Raw genomic sequence first — 27,756 nt, 5'->3', positions numbered from 1 at the left:
TCTCATAATGAAACCTACCACAGCATTTCTTCCCTGTCTCCACCTGCCTGTCTGTCTGGTTTTATCATTAAAAATCTCTAATGATAAGAGGCAAGTGATGTTTTGATGCTGACATTGGAGTTTGGTAAACTTCTCAGCATGAGACAAATAATACTTTTGTACTAGTTCAGCCACATTTTCACCCCTTGAACTTCTTAGTCATGTTTGAAAGAGAGGTCCAGGCAACACAGTATTGGTTGGCAAATATATTTTAATATATAATAGTATATTTATTTTAGCACAATGACAAAATGGCATAATTTCTCATTTGAATCATGACAAAAAGCCTAATCTTTATATCTGTTTGAATACCTCATGATGTTTTACTGCAGTCATTGCAAAAATAAATCATGAATCCTGAAGTACTCCTTGCCCCATAAGAGGAAATCCTTAGCAAAAGTGTCTAACAGCATTAAGCACATGGAATCCAACAGGGTTACTTGAACTGTTAGAAGCCTACGAAAGCCAAACCAAAATCATAGAAAGCCTTCTAAGCTTCAAGTTCGACCTTTACCCACAGTGAAACAGGAAACCACCCCATTACAATAATATCTGGATTAAAATGTGTAAAGTGAAGTAAATTTAAAAGTAATGTGATACACAAAGAGGTGTTTACAAGGGTTATAGAACTAGTTATGTATCCATTTGTTGGATACGTGTTTTGATACATGTTTACACATTTGAATGATTAGACATGCATGTTCAAATTCAAATTCAAATTTTTATTTGTCACGTACACATTCATACACAGTACGATACGCAGTGAAATGCTTAGACAACTGCTCGTGACCTAAAGAAAAAAAAAAGAAAATAAATATGAAAAATTAAAGTATAAATTAAAGTATAAATTTAAATAGGAAGGAATAAAATATAAAAAATTAAGGTTAAAAATGAAATAACTTGTCACAGCAGGGAGAGCTCTCCCTGCTGTTCTCCCTTCATGTTCAGGTTTGCCACTCCTTTGTGTAGTTTCACCCAGTTTAGTTCATCCTTAGTTCTGTTTTGCCATCTCCACTTTATGTTTGATATCGTCAATAAATCGCCTTCACATCTGAGAAGTGCTGCATTTTGAGTCCTCCTTTCCACTCTTCACACGGCCGCTGCCCCGGACCGTGACAGTACGACGCGACCACCAAATGGACCCAGCAGCGCTTAATCCGTCCAGGGAGCTACGAGAGACTCTCATCGATGCCATACAGGAGCTCATCGACCTGTGGCTGGAAAACCCGGGCGGGGAGTCCCAGCGCGCTATAGAGAGGCGGCTACAGCGTCTGGTGACCGGTCTCCCATGGCTTCTAGGCTCGCTTTGTTCGTGGGAGCGGGAGTTTCTCCTTTTGGACCTTGGACTACACCCCCCGTCTGCATTCACTTTCGAGCAGCCCGATGCGGTGAGTGAGCGGGGTGCATTGCTTTCCCCAGTTTCCGGGACTTTGTTTTCTGGGGCTATTCAGAGCGGGATGGGAGACTGTATGGATCGCTTACCTACCTTCGTGGTAACGGATCCTTCCCAAGTGGGCGTGTACAAACCCGCTGCTAAACTGACAGACTGTGTCTCTGCCGCTCCTTCTGAGCCAGGACTTTATCGCCATTCTCCGGCTCAGTTCTGTGTCCAGCTACAAGCTTCCCAGTCTGTAGCTCCACCGTTAGCCTCCCTAAGGGCACAATTACCTGTTCTGCCGCCGCTCCAGTTAGCCACTCAGCCACCACCACCACCGCTAGCATCGCTACAACCCATAGTTCAGTTAATGGCTGAGTCACAACCTTCACACTGCTTTTCCACCGCTGTTTCTGAGCAGGGAGACAAACTGTTTCACTACGGACTTGTTCCTCAAAAGCTGGCAATATTAGAGACTGTTGCTATGCAGAAATTATGGAAAGATTTTCAAATCCTCCAGCAATTTGGTCAGCTAACTTAAATTCATTAGGCACACCCCTAGGGACTCCAATGGTATCTATATATGTTGGTGATCCTAATGTAAGGTCAAACGATCCTGGTGACCGTTTGGCCAACACATGGCGTCTCCGTCTGGCTGTCAATTGAGCGGTGCCGGTGTTTACCCAGCCGCACCCCCTTTTCAGCTAGTAAAACGAGAGGTGCACCTAAACGTACCATAGCACAGAGACCAGAAGTCCCACTAGGAATTCTAACATATAATCTGTACCCACCACAATAATAATACAAACCAGCACGTGCCCACAGGCCTATTTCGGTGCCAGTGTCTTTTGATACTTTTCCTCTGGCCAGGTACTGTACGTCACAGTGCACCAATCGGCGTTAATCTCCCCGGCCTCATGCTCATGTCTGTCAGGGAAAGACACAGTAAAGTTAAAACACGTGTAGTTGGATTTTCTTGGTGTGAAAGGACCAAGTACAGTGTCATTACCTATTGGTGGAAACAAACTAGCTAACGTAGTACAATTACCTTCAGAAACCGCTTCTCTCGTGAGTCTGAGCATGCACTCAAATCCCCACTGGTCTTCAGGATATAGGGGAGCTGGTTCTGTGAAAAGATGTGGGCGAGCAGCTGCGCACCCCACACAATCTGAAACATTTTGTCCTCTATCATTTTGGATGAGCCAGTCTAGCCACAGATTGCTGTCACAATAGCCAGTGGCCATTGAAATGAGCTGTTTAGGTTTGAGTCTTGTATAATCTACTTCAAGTATTTGTGGGCCCGATTCAGAAAGTGACAATGGTGGGGGAGGTGTTGAGACAATTATTTCAGCCACATCAGGTGGAGAATCTTTAAAATTAATTTTAACCAAACCGTATGGATCCTTCCCTGAGACATCTGCTCCTATAAATAAATACACCACAGATCGGGCGGGCCACACAGTGTCATACCAACGATTCAGTGAGAGAGTCAACGGGTTCTGCTCAGTTGAGAAGTCCCGCTGAAACCCAAGCTTCTGCCACGTGGCGTCCTTGTAGGGGCGCCACGTGCCAGAATACTCCACTATGGTAGACCAGTAATCACATGGGATTATTACACTCTATATCTACCATTGGATTATAACCTACCCAAACATCATATCCCCGCCATGAACTATTTAAGCCTTTACATTAAATGACAGTGCAAAGATCGAATGTGTACGAAGTAGTGGACCCTGCTGCGTTTGGTTCGCTCCGTCGTGGCCTGTGAAGGTAGTATCCCCGGAGTGGACTCAGATCTGTCTCTGGGCAATTCACTTTTAAGAAAAATCACAGTTACAATTACAACAATTATCACTCCTAACACTACCATTGCTCTCCAATTTCCCCATAACCCCATTTTGGATGATTTTCTTATCCCTTTTCTGTCCAATGTAATTTCACTTGTTTTGTTTTGTTTTAGAAAATACTTTATCTTCTGAGTCGGGTGATTCTCTGTTGCTCTTCTTTCTTCAACTTCCGGGGTAGACTACCCTTCAGTCGTTGCATGGATCAGGGATTTATTCTGTCCCTGGGCTGGGATCCATGTGGGGGGTCTCAGCCGAGTTCCCCCTCTTTTCCTTTGCAGAGAGCCTTTCCGACCTCTTAGGCTCTTCCGCTACAGCACACTGGCTCCAGTGGTACCAGGTTTCGTCTTTCGCTCCACCTCAAATGGGCCTGTCCACCTGGGCTCGTTCCACTTTCGTTTGTAGACCTTCAGCCACACCCACTTTGCCTCTGGCACCGTCTGCTCCCGTCCTTGGCCTGCAGTCACCCGTGATGCAAAACTTAAGACAAGAGCTTTCAGTGTTTTAAATTGCTTCAACTGTTCAAACATAGGCATTTCTTGTCTTAAAGCTGGCACACCTGCAGTGGGTACAGGAAATTGTCTCCCGGTGAACAACTCATAAGGAGTAAACATGGTGGACTGATTTACTGAGCACCTAATGCTCATGAGCGCTATTGGTAATGCATCAACCCAATCCATTTTAGTCTGTGCACAGATCTTAGCCAATTTATTTTTTAAATTTTGATTCATTCGCTCAACCTTACCTTGAGACTGTGGATGATAAACCGTACCGAACCTGTGTTGCAACCCTAGCATGGATTCCACTTCCTGCAAATGTTTATTCTTAAAATGTGTCCCATTATCTGATCTAATTCTCTCTGGGAATCCATGCCAGGGAATATAATGATTTAACAAACACTTAATGACTGTTGTGCTGTCTTCTCTCCGGGCTGGCCACGCCTCTGGCCACCCTGTCAAACTATCCACACATACCAGCAGGTATCTATAACCCCTCACTGGTGTCACCATGTCTGTGTAGTCAATCACTATTTCCTGGCCCGGCCTCTGTGTCAGGGGAAACTTACCCATCTCCGGTTTCACTGTAGGTTTAGGATTGTGTTGGCCACAGATAAGGCAGGTTCGCACATGTTCCCTCAACATGTCCTTCAGGAATGGGTGCCACCAATGACAGAGATTCCTCTCCATTTGGGCCACACCTACATGCCCAAGGCCATGAGCCTCTCTGATCTTTTTCTCTGCCAAATCTGCAGTCAACACTGGTCTTCCATCTGGCCCCCTCCAAATGTTGCTTACCTTTATGGCTCCTCTCTCCTTCCAGAGTGACTTTTCTTCTGGAGAGGCCCTCTCTTGTTCTTTTATGATCTCTTCGCGTTCCAGCCCTGGATTTTCTTCCCAATCCATTCCCACACTTACCATTTGTCTGATCCCCGTGTAGCCAACCACCTTTTTGGCTGCTTCATCCGCTGCTCGATTACCTCGAGCAACTCAAGTGGCTGAATCATCGTGCCCCTTGCACTTTATGATTGCTACCTCCAGGGATCCTTCCAGGGCCTTCATCTATTTCTCATGTTTGATTGGTTGTTGATTGGTAGTGAGGAATCCAGCTCTCTTCCACTGACTCAGCTCGACATGTGCAGCTCCAAAGGCATAGGCTGAATCAGTGTAAATGTTTATCTTTTTTCCTTGAGCATATTTCAGAGCTTCAATCAGTGCAACCACCTCTGCTCTCTGCGCTGACTGCTCCCCTTCCAACTTTGCTGCTTTGATCACCTCCAGCTGCTCCCCTCTCTTACTTACCACTGCATAGCCTGCCTTGAGCCCCTCCTTCTCATCCCTAAAGCAGCAGCCATCTGTGAAGAGATCCTCTGCTCCTTCCATGGCTTCTGCTTTGAGATCTGGTCTTGTTTTCTCTCCAGACCGCCTGGGCGCAGTCGTGTGGTTCCCCTGACTCCATTTGGTCTGCCATGTTTATCCCTTCATGTGTAAAAGTCAAATTTGGAGCCTCCAGCACTTTGCTGAGCCTCTGTTGTCTAAGTGGGGTCATGGTGAAGGCCTGTGAGTTAACATAAGCCACCACACTGTGTGTTGTTAAAACTCTCAGTGAGTGTCCTCTGACTATATGTGCTACTTTCTGGATGGCCTTTGCCACTCCAGCTACATGCTGAGTGCATGTAGGGTGCCTTTTCTCAATGTTGTCTAAACATACATTAATGTACATTAAAACCTGTCTGCCTCCCCCTTTTTTCTGCAGTGTCAGACATTGGAGATGCACCTACAAATAAAGATGTCACAACAAATGTAATTGGAAGTTGCTCAGTATCAAACATATCATGAGACTTTCAAGACTTTCATTCACTCCAGTAGTTTGCAGCTGAATCGAGTGTGGGTTTTTATCTGTAATGGAAATATTTTTCTGGATGAGAATATTTGTCTCAATGAAAAGTCAAAAAACATATTTGTTGTGCAAATGGAAACAAATAAATTTAAGAAACAAACAAATGAAACAAAACAAAAATCATTGTTGCATTGTTCTATATCCAGAATTCCTAACTTAACAACAGACTCGTTGTCATGAGTATCATCTCAACACTGTATTCCACCAACTAGAAAGCGAAAATTTCTGAAGAAATTTTAAGTGTGCCTATGCCGCCGCTAATCAGTATAGTTTGCCATTCAAACGGCTACAGAGAGCAAAACTCAGCAGAGCAGCCATTCTCCACCATGAACTATGATAAAACCAAACACCGCTCGCGCCTCACAGATGACAGCTTACGGTTTCGTGTAAAGATGAGGTGACTTCGTACAGCCCCGATTTGTAGACGCTGTGCGCAGAGGTTCATAAGCAGACCCGACAATGTTTGCATGAACACGCTTTGAAGCATTACGTTATGGACCACTTTTCACACATAGTTGCTGTACCCAAACAGCTGGCTGTAGCTTTTCATCTCACAGCCCGACACATACAAAAAAACAAAAAGCAGAGAGAGCACAGACTTTACACCTGAGAGGCGTGATTGCAGATGCCGCTGAGGTGGGTCCACCTCCCCTGCAGCGGCAATGCAGACCACGCCCTGCCACACACATCAAACACGTAAAATAAATATTTATGCACTTTTGCATTCATTTTTGTTATTTTTACACAGTATTCTGAATGATTAACAATGGTCTACAGCCAATCTTGTGTATTATTTTACAAACTTTGGTTGTAAGATTCAGATAACTATTTAATAAAAGCTAAATATTTTATATGAGAGTAAGAAAAAAAAGTATATCTTTGTGTCCCCCTCTCCCTGTTAATGCCCTACCTGGCCCCAGGTAGTTCAATTCAACCAGGCGTTCAATTGGTGGCTCGGACCGTTGTAGCTGTTCTGACAATCGTTTGTCTTTCAGACCCACGACAAATCTGTCTCGCACATCATTTTCAGATCATCGCCGACTTTCGCTACTCGGGTTAAACGTAATATATAATTCACTTAGACAACCTACAAATGTTATTGTTTGGCTTTTTTCAGTGTTTTGTTTGTTCGTGAGTAAATCGGTTTGGCTGAGATTAAAGTTATTAGATTAGATTAGATAAAATAAAACTTTATTAATCCCCCTCCTCCTTGGTTTTTACACAGCTGACTAAACGTCAAACAGAAACCTGATTAAACATAAGTATGAGACAGTCGAGAATTTACGCCAGTGTCCGGTTATATTTTAGGTAGCAAGGAGCAGACGGCTGAGTTTATTAAACTCCACCGAGACAGCGGCGACGCTAATCTGAAGGCTAGACCGTCCAATTTCACGGCCGTTTACTTTCTGAGGACCCGGCCCACGTAGACCGCGAAGGCTGGGTCCTCAGGAGGATGCAGCCCATGAATTTGGACACGACCAGTGTTTTTACTGATTGTGAAAAGTCAGCACAACGAAAATATACATAACGTCTTACCTGACATTCAGTTCACCGGACACTCGTACCGGCGGAAGCCAGCTAGCCGGCTAGCTGCGGCGCTAGCCGGCTACATCGTGAGAGAACTAATATGGGACTTCTTGATAAAACGAGCAGCCGGCTAGCTGCGGCGCTAGCCGGCTACATCGTGAGAGAACTAATATGGGACTTCTTGATAAAACGAGCAGATATTTGACGATTACACACCTACATTCTCGCCTGAAAATATCCTAAAAGTTTACTTTGTGACCTAGAAACACGAATAAGAGGAATATATTAAATGAAGTAGCAGCCGACATTGATACGGGTAGACAGGCTGTACTACTCCCGACATACCACTAGAGGGAGCCAGCACACCACAAATCAAGTTTCCCTTCAGTTCCACTTTCCTCCCCATTCATTTGAATGGGCAAAAACTTGCATTAAAATATTCATATTTCAAAAACTATAGAAGTAATAAACACCAAAAGTCATAGCACACCATTCCTGATCCAGCCGCACAAAATGATATAACATATATGAAGCTTGTGTCAAAACTGTGGGATGAGTTACGTGCAAAAATTTCAGGCTGAAAAAGGAAAATAATAATAACTAGAAAAATTTGCATTTCCTGCGAAAATGCTGTGTGGATGCCTTAAGGGCTGAAGATAACTGCTGAAAAAAGCTGAAAAAGTTGAAAAAGAAACCCAAAAAAAATGTTGCCCTGAGCAGGATTCGAACCTGGCCCTTCTGGTACTTAAGGCAGGTTCTCATCTCACTGCGCCAAACTCTTTCTCACAAAGAAGAGGTGGGGAGACTGACAATTGTGCTGAAATGAGCAGAAGAGGCTGAGAATTGTGCTGATAAGAGGTGAAAAGGCTGAAGACTTTGCAGAAAAGAAGTGAATCAGCAGAATTTCTGCTGAAAAGAGTTCAATTAGCAGAATTTCTGCTGAAAAGAGTTTAATCAGCAGAATTTCTGCTGAAAAGAGTTGAATGAGCAGAATTCTGCTGAAAAGAGGTTTTTGCTTGGTTCACGTTTACTAAGGCACTACCCAAAAGGCGCCACAAGAGGGCACTCCAACACAAGAGATGAAATAGAAGCTGCTGAGAATTGTGCTGATAAGAGGTGGAAAGGCTGAAAATTTTACAGAAGAGGTGAATAAGCAGAATTTCTGCTGAAGAGTTTAATCAGCAGAATTTCTGCTGAAAAGAGTTCCATTAGCAGAATTTCTGCTGAAAAGAGTTTAATCAGCAGAATTTCTGCTGAAAAGAGTTTAATCAGCAGAATTTCTGCTGAAAAGAGTTCAATTAGCAGAATTTCTGCTGAAAAGAGTTTAATAAGCAGAATTTCTGCTGAAAATAGTTGAATGAGCAGAATTCTGCTGAAAAGAGGTTAATTAGCAGAATATCTGCTGAAAAGACTTCAATCAGCAGAATTTCTGCTCAAGAGTGTAATCAGCAGAATTTCTGCTGAAAAGAGGTTTTTTCTGAAAACAGCAGAAAAAGCTGAAAATTTTGCTGAAAAGAGTTCAATCAGCAGAATTTCTGCTGAAAAGAGGTTAATCAGCAGAATATCTGCTCAAAAGAGTTCAATCAGCAAAATTTCTGCTGAAAAGAGTTGAATGAGCAGAATTCTGCTGAAAAGAGGTTTTTGCTGAAAACAGCTGAAAAAGCTGGTATTTGTGCTGAAAAGTGGTGAAAAGACTAAAAATTGTGCTGAAAAGGGGTGAAAAAGCTTAAATTTGTGTTGAAAAGAGTTAAAAAGGTTTAAATGTTGACTGAAAGAAATGTTGCCATAAGCGGGATTTGAACCCGGGCCTCCCAGTCTGAGAACGGATGCTCAACTCACTGAGCTAAACAAAACCATATTCAAAATCAATCAAATCAAATCTCTAATCAATGTCACAAACCCATAAACAAAATATTAAGTAGATACTATGCAAACAAGTTTTAGGAACAAAATTTCCTCTAAGAGTCAGAAAGTCTGTTATCTAATCAGAGGTGTTAGCAGAGACAACACATCCTCTAGTTTATTCAATGTAGTGTTTATGTAGAGTAAATTATTTCAAATTAAATGCAGAATATTTCTGTAAAACTAAAGTTACTATAACACAGAGAAGGGGTGACGCAGTGAGCTCCTGGGGCGGGCTGAACAGGTGTGCTGGGATGTGAGTGTGATTATGTCTCTTTATATGTTCACAGTGACAGTCGGAGGGAGAGAGCGGACATGACGGCAGTATCCCACAGTTGTGTAAACCTAAACCTTAAACCTATTTTGCACAGAGAGAGGTTTTTAAAAAATGTATTGATAGCAATGTTGAATATTGTTACACAGTAAAAAGAAAACAAAAAACAACAACAATAACAAAAAACAACAACAATTACACCATAAAGATGGTTTGTCCTCTGTTACTTAAAAGAGGTAGTAATTTATTAGGTTTATATTGCAACCAGTAATTTATTGCAGCTTAACTTGTTCATTGTTCATTGTTCAAAGTTAGATCACATATTTCATACTGTTTTTGTTACATGTAAACACATAAATACTAAAAAAAAAGAAGTCTTGGATTCTCCTTCCCATAGAGATATTGAGCAGGATTAACAAACTTTAATGTCGCTCATTATCTTTGTTCTCTTTCACACCATTGGTCAGAATTGTCCCACAGTAATCCACGACTCTCTGATCTGTGACAATCATTAAACATAAAATGAAAAAAACAAATGGATGTTCTAGGTAAAAAAAAAAAGTTACTTCACAACATATGCAAAGGTGTATACAGGCTAGATATAATGTGTTAGATAATGTGTTAGTAACGTCATTTACATTACATGTTAATATATAGGACTTGCTGCCACATTAATGTCCAATGTTTAAACTTTCTGCTGATACATAAAAAGTCGTCTGTTTGGTATTTGTTTCCTTCCAATCATATTTTTTCCCATTAAGATCAGGATAAAAGTAATATCTATGGGACAGGGCTTTTATTTTTAACACATGTACCAACATTCATTAGGAGAGCAATTGCAATTGTTTTGGAAATAAAAACATGATGTTGGTGAAACTGGTAGTTTTACAAAAAATTAGTTTTGAAAATATGTTTCAAAACTCATTTTTCAACATGAAAAATCTCTTCATGACCATAATATGAACATGGCGACTACATAACTATAAACTCACAACAAACAAGTACTGTTCACTGCAGATTCACTGTTATTCTTTCTTACCCGTTGCCTCATTTTGTTCTGAATGTCAAAGGCCACAGGACCTCTGATAGTAAATCCAAGATAAAAGGTAACTGAAGGTGATTTCCAGTTTTTGTTTCTCACATTAGCATCAATCTCAATCTCTTTGCCACCAACTCTTGTATACACTCTGAGGTTTTTTACTTCTCCATTAAGTCTGAGAAGGAGATCTTTGACACCAGGATTTCCGAAGATCTTTTCATTCTTCCAATTATCGCTCCAATCTTTTCTCGCTTGCAGATGTTTCTCAATAACATTTCTGTGAACAATTCTCTTCAGACCTTCACCTTTCCCAATGAAAAACACAGGAAGGAGGTACCTGTTTCGAAAGTACTTCACATATTTATTTTCATTACACATTTTCTGAGTTAACTCACTGAGGTCATAAACACATTGGCCTTGATTTTCAGGCCAGTACCAGAGGAGGGTGAACATGTGCAGCTCAGGTGGGTCTGTGTCACTTGGGGGCATTTTTCTTTCAAATCGTGCGAGGATGTTGTTGACCAGAGATGTCTCTAGGTTTCCCTCCTGAAACATCTGGATGAGTTGGTTTGCAGTTGTGTCTCCAACATACTTCTGGTAGCACTCTGAGGTGTCATCAGATATATATTTAGGATCATGATGACATGGTCTCCTAACATGGAGATTATCTTTATCCTTGTTAGGCCTTGAGTAAGTCAGAAATTGTTTTAAAAAAATGCCTTTTTTCTCCACTTTATCTCTCAGGTTTTCTATTAATTCACTGAATTCAAGGAGATTTTCAGCTTCACGAGTTGTGTAGGCGGAGGTCATCGATTCTTCTGTTGTGAGAACTTTTTTCCAGGTTTCATTTTTACTGACAAGTTTGTCATACAGAGTATTGCAGACCTGCAGGTAACCAAACTGCCCTCTGTAATAATTAATTGTATTGCCTTGTTTTTTCATACCTAGTTCATCTTCAACTTCAGCAAGTTCTTCTTCATCTTCAAAAGCTTTAATGGCTTTTTGGGCCAGTCTCAAAATGTCTCTTGGTTCAGAAACCTCATTGTTCATTAGGTGGTTTTTATGGACTTGGCCAAGTGTGTCAGCAATAAATGAATTTTGAGGATCTCTTTTTAGTGCTTCAACTGCCCACACTTCTGCCTGATTGTAGTCTTCTAGTTCTATATAATAAAAGCGAGCAAGAGCTTGTGGAAAAAATGGATTTTGATCAAATGTATTTGAGGCCTCTTCTAAAACTGCTGCACACTGCTCATTCCCCTCCATCCTTTGAATGTCTAGAATTAGTCTAGAAAACCTCTCCTTTTTTATGTCTTTGCTGTTGACTTGGTCCACTTCTTTTTCCATTTTTCTTGTGGTTAGCATGTTTTTAACAAAACGAAACAACCATGGAGGAATCTCATATCTGCAAAAATCGTTCAGGAAGATTCTTGTTGTGTCACTCCTGGTCACACCTGCCTTTGCCAACAGTTTAGTAAACAAATGTGTATGAGCGATGGTGACTTTTTTCTCAGCTCTTCCATAATTTTGGGTGGTTTTGAAGAGCGTTTTTGAAAGGCCATTATATTTGTCTCTTCTAAGGAAGTGCAGGCACTGAGACTCCAGGAGATATGAACCTGGTGCATAGTAGTTCAGCAGGGATAGGACAGCAGCAAGCTGATCAGTCCTGCTTTGGAATACTTTCCCAACTTCAGCAGTGGACAGGGCTGGTGTGTTTGCCATCTTTAGCTTTAAGTGTCCTGTGCTGTAATGAATGTTTGAAAATAAAAATAAATTAGTCTGGACTGTTCTTTGAGCCTAAAGGAGTAGCCCAGGTAGTAGCAGACAGAACCTTAATAACAGTTTTTTGTTTTTTGGGATTGTACATTAATCGTATTAAATGTGAAGCATAAATACTGCTTTACAGTTTTTGGAAGATTACATTGTCATAGAGGTAAACACTTGTAAATGAAGTCCACAATACCAATCCCAATCATCTGTATACCTGTTCAACTGCTGGTTAAAATTAACATTATTCACCCAATCCCATGGCAATATCTCAATGCATTGCTGTATTTATACAATCTCTAGGAATCTCCTAAACCCTGGAATTATTCCATCTGCAAGCAATTATAGAGCAAACTACAGAGTGACCGTACTATCTGCAGCACTCTTTATGTCAAGAAATACATTTACAGCATCACATTCATACAAACTTTAACATCTTTGCAGATACAAATTCATACAGATTTTTCATACCTTGTCTTCCAGTTCTTGCAAATGTAGCTGAGCTGTGACTTGTAACTATGTACTATAACTGGTATGGCTGCTATATATAGTATAAAGCCACATGCCACACCCAGGAAGGATTTGTTGGTATATGTGTACACGCACCAAAAGTGTGTGAAATGTGAAAATCAATGTGAGTGGTATGCTATGATCAAAATATTAGAAGGAATCATTTTAGGTAATATATACTGTAACATAAAAAGGTTAATGGGAATGGGGTATATTTAAGATATTTAGATGGAAGAAAATTAAGAATGAAGCAAATAAAGAAAAAATAGGGATTATGTTAAGAGTATATTATGAGGAAGAATGTCTACATTGACTTAGGTTATTGTTTTCTCACTTTCTTGCAGCAGTCTCTTTTTACTGCAAAGATTGGACATTTCTGGTAAAGGGCAGGGTGAGTTCATATGAACAGAAATGTTACTGGCAACAGGCCAGTTACTTTCGTTACCCGTAACTTTGTAACACAGTAAGTACAGTGTAAAAAATGAAGGTCAACTAGTAAATTCATTTGAAACTACGACTAAATTGAAAAAAAGTTCTATTAACATGTTTGTTGTAAGGAATTTAATATTTTGTTCTCTCTCATAATGAAACCTATCACTGCATTTCTTCAACACTGATTCTGACTGTCTCTGTAGGCCTGTCTGTCTGGTTTTATCAGTTACAATAAATCTCGTGTACTGACAAGGTTGGCGATTTCCCGTAAAAGGTTGAATTGGATTCATTTGAACAGAAATGTTACTGACAAGAGGCCATGGAAATGTTAATATTTGTAACACTGTAACTGTAAAAAAAAGAAAAGAAAAAAAATACTCAGTGAAGTAAAGTTTCATTTTTCCATGTTATTAAAACATGTTTTTTCTAATTTTATTTAATTTCTTTGACTTTCTTTCATTCTCATAACAAAACCTATAACTGCATTTCTTCACTTTCAGTTCTTACTGTTAACCTGTAAACCTGCCTGCTGGGTTTTCTGGTACTGACAGAGGTTTTTGTTTAGATACCGGAGGATGTTTTTAGGATTGTTTAGTTACCAGAAGAACCAAACAATACTATTCCAAGAAAAAAATTAATGCTGAAAATGTCTCCAAAATGTATTTAAATATAACTGCTGCAGATGGGTTTAGGCTACCTTTTTGGAAGCCACTGGACCAAGCAGGAGAGTAATATCAAAAAATGGCCAAGTACTTCAGTTATTTAGGTCATTGTTCGAGTGGCTCAGTCACAAATCCTTCTTTTTCATTTCTTCCTCTGATGTCTCCATCGGCAAGTTTTCTTCCTTGTAAAAATTGCACTTAATAACTTTACTTTTGTAATTTTGAAGTTTACAAACAGGGACATGCGAGGAATGTATTCATTTTTAGTGTAAAGTTCATCAGCATTTTTATTTGTCATCTCTAACTCTGGATCTAAATCTCACCACATCATCCACCTTGAAATTCAAAACTAAGTTATCAAGAAATCTGACAGCAAGATGTTCACTCACGCCAATGACAATGGTGACGACGTCGAACAAGAAGAAGTGAGACCTTCTTTCTGATTGTGATTTTTTTATATTAAACATACACAAATAAAATGAAATACAGATTTCCACTAAGTATAGTCGACAAGTATATCACACTCTCACTTAATTATAAATAACATATTAACAACACACACACACATATATAAGTTCTAATAAACTCTAAAAAACATTAATGATTTATCCAATTTCTGAACAAAATATTACATAACTCAAATATAATCTTACATTTATATCCATTTAGTTCTTAAATACTTATCGTTTGAATTATAATCCAAAACTCTAATTTGTTTTTAATTAGTTATTAATTAATTATTACAGCTGTATGACATGCCATAAATTTTAACAGTTTTATTAATCACGTGACATGTGCGGGTCATAAACCCCTTCTAATATCCCTCCTTGTATACAATATTTTGGGTCAGTTTTTTCTTATTTTGATCCAGCAGTATCGCTTTACTGGAAAGTTTGGACATTCACACCCCATATGAACTCACTGGCAACAGGCCAAATACCATCTGAAAGAAGGAAGTGCTTTTAGCATAGTATTTAGCAAGGTATTTAAGCTCTCCTTCATTCTCATAATGAAACCTACCTGTCAGCGCCTGAGACACAGCCTATTGAGTCATTTTGCATATTGTGGATAATGTTCAGTTCTAGTGTTATTATTAGTTAGGGTTTAGTCTAGTTAACATTGTCATTCATGCTCTCTGGTTTATGTGTCATTTCTGTCTTGTCCTCTATGTATAACTTTTAGTTATGTCTGTGTCTTGCCCCCCTTAGTTCTAGCCATGTTCCTCTCCTTGTATTCCTTTCTGTTTCCCCAGTCTGTCGTGTATTTCATGTCTGTGTGTTCCAAATCCTATAGTCAAATTTGTGCTGTTATGCCTACGTCTCACCATGTTTCCTGTTTTTTTTTGAAAGTCTTGTGTTGCCATGTTCAGTGTGTTTAGTTGTATTTCTCCTGTGGTTCATTTGTGTCAGCTGTGTTTCCCCAGTTGTTTCCACTTCTCTCATTATCCTTGTGTGTATTCAAGTTCTCTGTCTTCCTTGGTTCAGTGTCAGGTTATCTGTCTATCTCGCTTCATGTCCATGGATTCTCATGTCACTTAGAGTCTCAGGTTTAGATATGCTCATGTTGTGCTCATGTTATAGTTTCATAATGTTCAGGTTCATGTTCATGTCATAGTTTCCATGTTTTGTTCTAGTTATTCCCAGTTTAGGTTATCATTTAGTCTTTGCCTTTGTTTTGTTTTTTGCTATTATCCTGCATAAACAGCTCGCTTTTCGTTACACTTCAGTTTTGCATCTGGGGTTGGGTCTGCTCTTCAAACACACCGGGTGCCCAGCCGTAACACTAACACTGCTGCTGACTGTCTCAACAGTCAATATTTACAGACAAAATTCTACAGGTTTTATCATTAAAAATCTCTAGGATGGACATGTATTCATCCTAAAATTGGATTGTGGTAACAGAAATTACAAGTTGCTGAGGATTATTTGCACTCAGCATGAAGACAAATAAAGCATTTGGTACTAGTCCAGTGACATTTTCACCTCTCCATCTTCAGATTTTATAACTTCTTAGTTGTCTTTGAAGGAGACGTCCGGGCAACACAGAGTTGGTTAGCAAATATATTTTAATATATAATAGTATATTCATTTTAGCACAATGACAAAATGGCATAATTTCAGTTCAGTCTCATTTAAATCATGACAAAAAGCCACACCTTTATATGTGTTTGAATACCTCATGATGTTTTGCTGCAGTCATTGCAAAATAAATCATGAATCCTGAAGTACTCCTTGCCCCATGAGAGGAAATCCTTAGCAAAAGTGTCTAACAGCATTGAGCCCATAGGATCCAACAGGGTTACTTATGTGAGCTGAAATATTTTGTTGTACAGTTATTTTATTTTCAACTTTAATTTATATATTTATCTTTATCTTATTCTTCCCAGTTAAATTTACCCTTCATTCTAATTTGTGTTGTACAGTTATTTCATTTTTAACCTTAATTTATATTTTATTCCTTCCTAGTTAAATTTACCCTTTTTAATTTTTCATATTTATTTCCTATCTTATTCATAGCCTTTTCCTTTTTTGTTCTCTTTAGGTCACGAGCAGTTGTCCAAGCATTTCACTACATATCGTACTGTGTATGACTGTGTACGTGACAAATAAAATTTGAATTTGAATTTGAATTTGAATTTAATGGTTGTAATGATGCTCCTCACTGCACTCTTAAGGTCAGTGTCACACTAGATCACTTCAATGTCTCACATAACAGGCAGAACTCTTAATCGTATCTATTAAAGAGCAACAGTTCTTGACAAATGTAATGAATTAGATCAACTATGAAACAGCCACACCTGCCACTTGTAACATCAAGTAAGAACTATGCACTTTACAAAAATTAGATAAATGCAGAATATGAGACAAAACATCCCACTGACAGACCGACTGACTCAAAAGGCAGTAACACACAGGCAACTCACAGAGCCCAACAATTAACTGAGAAACACATCAATTTAAATGTTTACATTTTCTTCCTGTGGTAATGGATCCAAACTAGATACCTGGAGAAATGAATATTTATTATGGAGGTTAATAATAAGTTAAAGGTATGACACTACTGATATAATTTGTAAAAAATAAAAATAAAAAATGCCAAAACCTTTCATGTCAGCTTGAACTGTTAGAAGCCTACAAAAGCCAAACTAAAACCGTAGGAAGCTTTCTTAGCTGTAAGTTAGACCTTTACCCACAGTGGAGCAGGTAATGACTCCATTACAATAATATCAGAATTAAAATGCTTCAGTGCTTAACCTCCATTGTCTGCTACTACAAAACACACATGCCTAGAGATAAAGATTGTTCAGGATGAACATCATGGAAAATTGCTCAAAGTCACGTCACAATTTCAAGTTCATTCACTCCAGCAGTTTGCAACTGAATCAAGTTGGCACTTTTACCTAAGATGGGAACATTTTTATGCATGAAATGTAAACTTTATTTGTCTCAACAAAAGCAAAAACATGTTTTTGTTGTGCAGCTCTAGAGAAATGCAGCACACGAGGTTAAAAACAAAAAACAAAACTTAAGCACAGTTTTCAGGAAAGCCAAACTTAATGCAACTCATTCTTCTAGTGACAGTTCAAAGGTACAATGGAAAACAACAACAAAGAAAACATTGCTGCACAACTTCATTACATCACTCACCGTACATTCAGCATTCCTACAGTAACAACAGCCTCATTGTCATTAACGACATCTCACCTCTGTACAGCATTCTTGTGCAACACGTGCCACATTCAGAGTGATCTGATAGAACTAGATGTGGACATGAGTTGCACACCCTCCCCCCGAGATGCTTCATCAAATATGAACCTACATATTTAGATGTGCTCACACTTCTGCATTTTATCTTAAACAGCTACAAACCACCAAGCTACTCCTCACTACTTACACTAACTACTGTGCACCTTCTCCATCTATCACCCCACAAAAGCACCTTTAACCCTTCATTAAAACTTGACTTTAAACATAAAAAAGGAAATAAAACTCAGGAGCCTCACATGGTGAACATTAAATAGGTTAACAGACCATTATTTGATATAAATGAAAAACTACGTTGTATAAAATATGAATGTAACATACATTATCACCTCATCATGATGTTATATATCTTTTGACTCATTATATTTATAGAAATCTTTGCTTAAAATTCCCTTGCAGCCAATCATATGTCACCAGGTTGTTACACAGAGCTGTTAAATGTAGTCAATTTTCATTGGCTATGGCAGAAACAGGAATTCTGATCGAGCCAATTGCATAAAAAACTACAGTAGCTGCTGTTTGTTCTGATGACAGTTTTCAGCTGTTTTTCACACCAAGTTTTTTTTTTTGTTTGCTTTTTGTGAGTAGAATTAAATAATATCACAAAGAACAATTTGATTGGTTAAACCAAATAGTAGATCTAGGTAAGTTGCTGGGCTAATTAGCTTCATTCTACTTCCCTCATGAGAGGATAACTCACAAAACCCGGGTCTACATTTGTAAAATTTGTATACACCTACATTTACATATGTCCGCACCTTTTATATGTCCTGCTCGTGTTGCAACTTCGAAGTGACAACATACCTCACGTGAACAAAATGGCAGAATGTGATACTGTGACCTTTGTCTTTTGTCATGATTTGGAAACTCTCTGAATCCAATTATTTTACAAGCAGTGACCACAACACACCTGATCAATTACAACACAGTAAAACATAATGTTACATATCAGTAAATACAATTAAATGAATATCACTTTTTAATATATAAAAACATCACCCAAAGCTGTAACAGCAAAACATAAATGAAGAGAATAACACGAATTAGAAAAAAAAAACGTTGATGCGTGATCTCCTTAACTAAGCACAATGTGTTCATCCCCTTGGTTTGTTTCCAGTTAGTAAAACAAAATCAGGATATGTAAAAACAACAACAATATATAGGCATTGAATAAATTAATCAATTTAAATCCCAACACAGTGATATATATTCAAAATACATATTTACAACCTATTAAAATAAAAGAGAGAGAGACAAAAAAAAATAAGTCCTAAAGGGAAAAAGTTTCTTGAATAAATTTTAATTGACTGTTAGCATTTCATGCTGAAAACTTTCACAATGTCCACCTCTTTTCTGAGCTCACTCATACTAATGTATATAATTGTGAATTTTCCATAAATAGACAAGTATTTTAGTAGGCTAAAACTTTTGCAGCATTTAGTAAGTTGATATGCACTTGGTACATGGAAATCCAAATCTGACATCATTTGTGACTGATATGTTAAAATACTATGTGCCGGTGGCTACAAAGGAAAAAGCTAAGGGAAAAGAAAAAAAAAAAGCACAAAAACAACAAAAGGGTGCAGCACAGCAACATTTCGGTTGCTGACTATGAATAACCTCAATTAAAACATTTAAATTAAGCTATAATCAGGAGCTAGAACATCAGACAGTTTGATTTTTTTATTTCAAACTACTAACAAACTACCACATAGTTTTATTTCCATTGCTTACTTAAATTCTGAGAGTGAGGAAAAAAACAAAAGCCACTTAGTCACATACATCTAAATCCACAAACTGCTGTTGAAAAAGCAGTTGAAAAATAAATAAAGAGAAAAAAAAATCTTCTAATCTTCGTTTGCTGACTTTTTTTGAACAACAGTGGAAACACATGCCAAAAAAAAAAAAAAAAAGATCTCTTCACAGGAAATTGTAAGTGGCAATTAAACATTCATGGCCGATAATTTCACTCAATTTAACACTGAAAGACCATTACCCACAGGTCATAGCAGTGAGTACAACTGCCTCCCCTTGCCTGACAAAATGCTCATGGTTCAGGTCTGATAGATGCAGTGGTCCCACTTTGTGTTCAACAGGCTAAATCAGGAGGGCAGCCACCGCTTCACTTGGGGTCCGGCCTAGTCTGGACTCTGAGGGGAAAATCCACCCAGAAATACTTTGACACTGTTCAACTAAAATCCATTTGGTGATACTATTCATTTAAGAAAAAGTTTACCAAAAACACGTCTACTTTACTTTCTCCTTGTGTGAAGGTTTGAGTTTAAAGCAATACAACCAGTGAGGGTTTTTTGTTAACTCAGAAACCGGCTGATGTTGTCAAAAAGTCAAAAATGTAGAAGTCACTATCATAAGTTACTGTGCTAATATGACATGTTCATTTTTAGCAGGTTTTTCTTCATCTTCAAAAGCTTCAATCCTCTCTGGGCCAGTCTCAAAATTTCTCTTGATGTGGCAGAAATGGTTGTGTTCTCCAGGTGGCTCTTATGGACTTGGCCTAGTGTATCTGCAACAAATGAACTTCAGTGAGCCCTCCGCTTTGCTTCCTTTACCCAAATGTCTGTGTTGTAGTAGTCTTTTAGTTCAATATAATAAAACGAGCGAGAGTTTGTGGAAAAAGTGAAACTTCAAAAAACCTTAGTAATTCAAGGGGGTTGTGAATATAGTGCCTCATAAAGAAAATGCAACCTGATATCACAGCAAACTGTATAATAGGCCAGCTGGTGTATTGTGTGGATGTTATGCTTTGCCTCGTCTATAGGTATCAAATTAACATGCATGCTTTTCAGTACCAAAAGAGCTTAAAAATTAGTTTAAAGCATCATGAAAACAGTCAGAGCCAACTTTTAAAGAAACATTACTAACACATTTACACATAAATACATATCAACCATACAGCTTAATCCTACGTTGCATAGAAGGAGAGTCAAAGCATGACATCCACTCAATGGACCAGCGGCTCTGTCGGGTTAAAGAATGTTTCATTTATGATATTAAAGTAGTGTTTTTGATGTAGGCTCTAGAGTGCAGGATGTGACCAAATTTACAGTGAACCAATAAAAGCACCTTCTTCAAGGCTGTTTATTTCTTCTCAATTTTCTTTATTTTTTCTTTAGTTCTTCTTATCAAAACATTTTCATCAGTGTAACTGATGCATGTGTAATGTTCACAGCTGTGAGTGCAGTGGCAAAACTGTCTTTTTTCACAGTCCTCTGTGTGAAAAAACAAAACAACAAAACAAATCAGCTCAAAACCTTACCCTTATCAAACAGTCCTCACCCAGCATGCTGGGAGTTGAGCGCCACATATTTCTGGTCCTCGGTAAAAGTGAGGCTCATGTGTAAGTTCAGTAAGGAACATCTGTAATCACTCATTGGGCTGCAAACTCAATGCTAACATCATTACTCTGGTCCAATCATTTTCTTCCCTGCCTTCTCTCTGTGTTTAAAATCTCAGTGGTCTTCTGTCATTCTGTCTTTCAGACTGTCATTCATGCAACCAGGCTCCTCCTCATCTTCATCTTGACTGCCACCAGCATCTAGACTCCAGGGGGTGCTTTGCTCTCCTCTCACTACTGGGATCTCATTCTTCTATGATGGGTCACTGGAGTCTAATTGTCAGATAGCCTTACTGAATTCTGTAGCTCACTTAATCATGCTCAGTTCTTCTGCACGATCTGTTCTTGTAAACTTTTTTTTAATTTTCATTTTTCAAATAAAAAAGAGCAGAAGTAGATTGTGACTTGAGGTTTTTACTTCCACACACTGTTCAGGTCAGTTATGACTGTTGTAACTGTTCACATTCACTTAAGGGTTTTTTTTTTGTCACCATTGGATAATAAAGCCCTCCTTTACTTTCCAAATAGTGTTATTTAATTCTTTAAATCTCTTCTTATGTTGTAAATGTTTTTTTCTTAAACATCAAGCATCGTCTTATCAAAGACGTGTGTACTTTGAAGTTTATAATATATTTTGGATAATTTAGTATATGCCAGACAAGCTCTATGTTTATGTTTACAGTCAGAGAGCTGCACCAAAAGTGGAAATTCATACACACATTCATACCTATCCCATACACAATTGTCACGTAATTATAGGCATCAGACGGTGGTTGACAAAAAAAAATAAAAATAAAACAAATAAAAAAAATAATCAGGCCAAGAGTTTGATTCCTTTTCAAGCTACTCTGTTTATTCAAATCAACAGACAAAGTGCAACTATATGTTTATTATGCTGTCAGATGGCATAGTTTCACTGAGGGATCACCATGGACAAAAGTATTCAAGCAAATTAGGTTTTTCTGATATTTAATGCAGAATTTATGTCTTTCTTTTTTAGTTTTTTGACAAATAAATTGAGAGATAGTTGGCAATTCTCTAAAAGTTGACCATACTACTACTACTACTACTACTAATAATAATAATAATAACAACAACAACAATAACGATGTAATGTAATGTTTTAATGGTATGCCACAGCTATAGATACACCCTTTAAAATACCCCCAAAAACCATCAAATGCAAAACCGAGTGTACATTTAAAACATTTAAAAGTAATTGTTTCATTTTCACTAACAGCCAGTAAACACATTTGAAATTAATGCAAAACAATATTATTATACAAAGGTGGCTATGTATGTAACTTTAATATTGATTCACATAATCAAATTTGAGTATGCAAATTTCCAAATGGATTCTGTGCTGCAGAAACAAAACATTACCTACTGAGTAATGATAAATTCAGCAATACTCATCTTAATTTAAACAAAGATAAAACTACAAAGGTCTGATTAAAAATGTGAAAAAAAAACCTCACAACACAATGCAACACAATAAGAACAAAGAAACCCTATTTTCTATTTTTAAAATTGCATAAATCCCTAATAAATCCATGAAGGTAATAGCACATACACGGAACTGCATTTTAATGCACAAATAAAACAACAAATAAACTTATATCTCATAAATCTACTGTTTTAGAAAAAAAATCAAAACAGTACAATATATCAAGCAGCAACTAAAATATGTCAAACATTTTCATTGGTTATGCTTCACTCGTGTCATGTTATAAATGACAAAACAATTCTGTAATATCATGTTTTTAAAACTTCCAATTAAAACAATTAAACAACAATGTAAAAAATCATTTGAGACGTTTCTTCACAAAGTTTCTAAACTTCACTACATAAAAGCTTACATAGATGTGACAAATCCACTAACAAAGTATTAAATAGACACTTGGCAAAAATGTTTTAGGAACTCAACTTTTTGTTGTTTGTCTGTTGTTTAATCTAAGGTGTTAGCAGAAATAATATATTTATGACTAAAACTGTGGCAGCAGGAAAAATGACCATAACACATACTTCTTTTGCATTGGTTTTAAACATTACAGAGCCCTTTCCTTTCGTTTTTGCCCCTACATGTAAACACATAAACACAAAGAAAAGTCTCAGAATCACCTTCCCATGGGGTAACTGAGCACAAACTTTAATGTCCCTCATTATCTTTGGTGTCTTTCACATCGTTGGTCAGGGCTGTTCCACTGAGATCCATGACACTGTGATCTGAGGCAATCAGTAAAAATAAAATAAGTTGAAAAACACAATAATGGATGTTAAAAAAATCTTATTCCACAACAGAAACTAAGGTGTATACAAGCTGATGTTGTAATCTTAGTAGATATAATGTGTTAGTAAACATATTTGCATGTTAATATTTAGAACTTGCTGTTACATTAATGTCCAAGGTGTCTTTCTGCTGATATATAAAAAGTTGTCTGTTTGGTATATGTTTCCTTCCAAACATATATTATTGCTATTAAGAGCAACAAAACACTAATGGCGAGGGGACAGGACTTTTATTTTATATGTACCAATATTCATAAGAAGAGTAATTTCCTGGACTTGCTGGTTGTTTTGCAAATAAATACATGATGTTGGTTAAACTGGTAGTTTTACAAAATGTGTTTCGAAAATAATTTTTCAACCTGAAAAATGATGTCTTCAAGACCATAATACAAACACGATCACTATAGAACTATAAACTAATAACAAGCAGCTACAGTTCACTGTAGTTTCAACTGTTATGCTTTCTTACCTGTGTCTGCAGTTTTGCGCTGAATGTCAAAGGCCACAGGACCTCTGATGGTGAATCCAAGGTAAAAGGTAACTGAGCGTGGTTTCCAAATTTTGTTTCTCACATTGGCATCGATCTCAATCTCTTTGCCACCAACTCTTGTATACACTTTGTAGTTTCTTACTTCTCCATCAAGTCTGAGAAGGAGCTCTTGAACAGCAGGATTTCTGAAGATTTCTTCTTTCTTCCAGTTATCGCTCCAATCTGCTTCAATCACTTTCAGATGTTTCTCAATAACATTTCTGTGAACAATTCTCTTCACACCTTCACCTTTCCCAATGAAAAACACAGGAAGGAGGTATCTGTTTCGAAAGTACTTCTTATATGTATTTTCATAAGACTTGTACATTTGCTGAGTTAACTCACTGAGGTCATAATCACATTGGCCTTGATTTCCAGCCCAGTACCAGAGGAGGGAGAACATGTGCAGCTCAGGTGGGTCTTTCTTGCTCGATGGCATTTTCCCTATAAATAGTGTGAGGATGTTGTTGACAAGAGCTGCTTCTGAATCTGCACTTGGACACATTTCTCTACACTTTGTAGATATGTCTTCGAGCTCTGATTGAGTGTATTGTTTGACAAGAAATGACAGCACTTCCACAGACTGGTCATCTAGGTTTCCCTCCTGAAACATCTGGATGAGTTGTTTTGCAGTTGTGTTGTCAACATACTTCTGGTAGCACTCTGAGGTGTCTTCAGATATATATTCAGGATCATCTTTCTCCATTTTAGGCTTTGAGTAAGTCTGAAATTTTTCCAAAAACATGCATTTTCTCTCAATGTCATCTTGCAGGCTTAATATGAGATCATTGAATCTTTGGAGTTTGTTGTCTCCAAGTAATTCGAGGACAGAGCCCATCGATACTTTTTTTGTGAGAACTTTTTCCCAGGTTTCATTTTGACTGACAAGTTTCTTATGCAGAGTTTTGCAGACCTGCAGGTAACCAAACTGCCCTCTGAAGTTATAAAAAGGTGAAACTTTTATATTGCCATGTTTTTTCATGTCTGGTCCATCTTCATCTTCAGCAAGTTTTTCTTCATCTTCAAAAGCTTTAATGGCTTTTTTGGCCAGTCTCAAAATGTCTCTTGGTTCAGAAACCTCATTGTTCATTAGGTGGTTTTTATGGACTTGGCCAAGTGTGTCAGCAACAAATGAATTTTGAGGATCTCTTTCTATTGCTCTCTGTGCCCACATTTCTGCCTGATTGTAGTCTTTTAGTTCTATATAATAAAAACGAGCAAGAGCTTGTGGAAAAAATGGATTTTGACCAAATGTATTTGAGGCCACTTTTAAAACTGACACACTCTGACGTTTACCATCGTTTTTATCTCTGTTAATTCTCTCCTTCTCTTTAATATCTAGAATAAGTTTAGAAAACAAAGGTTTTTCTTCTTTAACATCTCTGCCTTCAGTTGGGTCCTCTGTGATTTTCATTTCTCTTTTGGTTAGCATGTCTTTGATGGAACTGGACAAAAAATCATCTTCCTTATCTCTGCAAAAACTGTTCAAGAAGTTTCTTGTTGTGTCACTTCTGGTCACACCTGCCTTTGCCAACAGTTCAGTACAATATTGTGCTATCATAGTGTGAGCCATGCGGACTTTTTTCTCAGCTCTTCCATCTTCTTGGAATGTGATGATGAGATGACTGAAAGGCTGCATTTGATCCTCCAGTGAAAGGTCATCGTAGTCTTCATGTCTGAGGAAGTCCAGGCACTGAGACTCCAGGAGATATGAACCTGGTACATAGGCATTCAGCAGGCACAGGAAGGCAGCAAGCTGCGTCTTCCGAGGTTTATTTGTTTTTTTGCTGTTTTCTAATGCAGCACATGCCTTCCTGACGTAGTCCTGAGAGAAATTACTTTGCATTATGTTAAAGCCATGAAATTGTTCACATTTATCTTTGTACCTCTTTTGAAGCTCTTCCTTTTTCTTATCAAAATTTTTCTTCTCATTGAGTGTTTCCTTCTCACATTGAGTGTTTCCTTCCTTGTCTGAGAGTGTGTTCTTTAGGACAACGTGGTCACTCTGTTGAGGTGCATTGTTTCTCACACAGCTGAGGAAAATGACTACAGGCATACGAGTAACTATCTTCTGCTCAGCAACTGTCATCATAATGTTGATTTCGAGATCTTCCAGGATTTTCTTTTCATTCACTAACAACAGCACAGTGTTCTGGTCGTTTCGACTGCCTGCTGTGAAAAGTTGGACAACCTCTTTTGCAACTTTTGCCATGTCTGAGGTGGAGCCAGTTAAAACAGCACACCTGAAGGTTTTTCTCAAATCCCACATCACCTGCATGGCCATTGTAGTTCCCCCACTTCCTGGTTGGTGTGTCAGTTTTACAGTTGATATCCCTGGAAATGTTATCTTTTTCCGAATTTGTTCCCTGAGTTTCTCATATCCATCTCTTTTGATAAAAGCAGTCCCAAGGGACTCTGCCTGTTCACTGATGTAGAAGTTTAACCACTGAGGTGGGGCCCCTCTGTAAAAATTCTCTTCTGTCTTCCCAGTGAGTGCTGGATCAAAATTTTCTCCTTCAAACTGATTTGCATGGAGAACATGCAACATTGTGCAGGAATCTCTGAATTCACTCCGTACATATACTTCCCCACCTTTAGCAGTGGACAGGGCTGGTCCGTTTGCCATCCTCAGTTTTAATAGTCCTGCGAATGAATGTTAAAAAGTAAAAGTAATTTAGTCTGAACTGTTCTTTGAGCCTAAAGGAGTAGTCTAGGCAGTAGCAAACACAACCTTAATAAGAGTTTTGTATGCTGGGATTTCAGATTCACCCTATGACATGTGATTCATAAATACTAGTTAAAAGCTTCTTTGAATTAAGTAGTCATAGAGATAAACACTACATGAAGCCTGCAATTCCAACCCCTAAATTTACGCTGACCAGATTATTAGGCATACCTGTTCAACTGCTTGTTAAAGTGAACATCTAATCAGCCAATCCCATGGCAATATCTCAATGCATTGCTATATTTATAAATGGTGAAGAAGTACAAACTGAGCAACGGAATGGAACGGGGAATTAAGTGACTTACATCACTTTGAAGGTTGCATGGTTTGTCGTTGGCAGACAAGTTGGTTTGAGTATTTAAGACCATCATATGACCACACTGGGTCTCACGTCTGTCAGCTAAGAAAAGCAAACTGAGGCTACCATTCACATGGCCAAATTTGGATAATAGAATATAGGAAAAACGTTACCTGGTGAGATTAGATTAAATTTTTACCACGACGTTTGGATGGTAGGATCAGAACTTGGTATAAACACCAAGAAACCATGGATCAGTCATGAATTATACCAACAGTTAAAAGCCTCAGTCAAACTAGAGTAAAAATGTAATCCATGTAATTGCTAACTTTAATTTAATCAAAAACTGATAGCAGACTGATAAATTGCCATTGCATACCATTTTGACACCCCATGGTAGGTTATAAGACACCACTGACCACTTCAAAAGAAAATAGATCAAAAGCTGATCCTATCATGTCAATACGGACAAAATCTTTGAGTTATGTTTTCAGCACCTTGTTAAAGAGTGAAGAATTAAAGCAACTCTGCAGCAACAGGAGCTAGCTACGTATACCTAACAAATTGTCCAATGAATGTATAATGCTGCATTATCCCTATGGACTTTGAAATCTCTAGGAACCTCCAAAACCATGTAATAATTACATATGCAAGCAATTTTGCATAGAGCAAATTATAGAATGATCGTACTATTAGTAACACGCTTTGTGTGAAAGTACACATTTACAGCATCACATTCATAACAAAGTTAACATCTTTGTGGATCCATCAAGACTTTTCTCACCTTGTCTTCCAGTTCTTGCAAATGTGGGTGAAGTGTTCTGCTGATCTGTGACTGGTAACTATGTTCTATAACCTGGGTACCAGGAAGCTGCTATATATAGTATACAGCCACATGCCACACCCAGGAAAGGTTTGTGAGTATATGTATACACCCACCAAAAGACCCGTAGAATGTGAAAATCAAAGTGAGTAGTATGCTATGATCAAAATATTAGAAGGAATCAAGTTAGGACATATTTGCTGTCAAA

General features: G+C 38.1%; 2 protein-coding genes across 2 annotated transcripts; one reads left to right on the top strand and one right to left on the bottom strand.

The window, feature by feature from the left end:
* Nucleotides 1-269: 269 nt before the first annotated feature.
* On the top strand, nucleotides 270-21,365 carry LOC308391702 (uncharacterized protein). The gene is made up of 2 exons (XM_080874392.1): nucleotides 270-1,427; nucleotides 21,030-21,365. The coding sequence occupies exons 1-2, from the start codon at nucleotides 1,176-1,178 to the stop codon at nucleotides 21,087-21,089; spliced, it is 312 nt and encodes a 103-aa protein (XP_080730518.1). The 5' UTR covers nucleotides 270-1,175; the 3' UTR covers nucleotides 21,090-21,365.
* A 571-nt stretch (nucleotides 21,366-21,936) lies between these two features.
* LOC308404509 (sterile alpha motif domain-containing protein 9-like) lies at nucleotides 21,937-27,563 on the bottom strand. Its single transcript, XM_080894584.1, has 3 exons — nucleotides 27,510-27,563; nucleotides 23,643-26,345; nucleotides 21,937-23,110 (listed from the first exon to the last, which is right to left on the bottom strand). The coding sequence occupies exons 2-3, from the start codon at nucleotides 26,326-26,328 to the stop codon at nucleotides 23,034-23,036; spliced, it is 2,763 nt and encodes a 920-aa protein (XP_080750710.1). The 5' UTR covers nucleotides 26,329-26,345; nucleotides 27,510-27,563; the 3' UTR covers nucleotides 21,937-23,033.
* Between the last annotated feature and the right edge of the window lie 193 nt (nucleotides 27,564-27,756).

The sequence above is a fragment of the Rhamphochromis sp. 'chilingali' genome (genome assembly GCF_963969265.1).
Source record: "Rhamphochromis sp. 'chilingali' genome assembly, chromosome: 1".
In the NCBI taxonomy this organism is placed as follows: domain Eukaryota; kingdom Metazoa; phylum Chordata; class Actinopteri; order Cichliformes; family Cichlidae; genus Rhamphochromis; species Rhamphochromis sp. 'chilingali'.
This window is presented reverse-complemented; position numbering and strand designations above follow the sequence as displayed.

What these genes read in the sequence shown, in the direction of transcription:
- LOC308391702 (XM_080874392.1), top strand. Translation starts at nt 1,176, where the DNA reads ATGGACCCAGCAGCGCTTAATCCGTCCAGGGAGCTACGAGAGACTCTC. An exon ending in CTTTCGAGCAGCCCGATGCG is followed by an intron (nt 1,428 to 21,029) that starts GTGAGTGAGCGG and finishes TCTGTCTTTCAG; the next exon opens with ACTGTCATTCATGCAACCAG.
- LOC308404509 (XM_080894584.1), bottom strand. Translation starts at nt 26,328, where the DNA reads ATGGCAAACGGACCAGCCCTGTCCACTGCTAAAGGTGGGGAAGTATAT. An exon ending in GCGCAAAACTGCAGACACAG is followed by an intron (nt 23,111 to 23,642) that starts GTAAGAAAGCAT and finishes TGATTGCCTCAG; the next exon opens with ATCACAGTGTCATGGATCTC.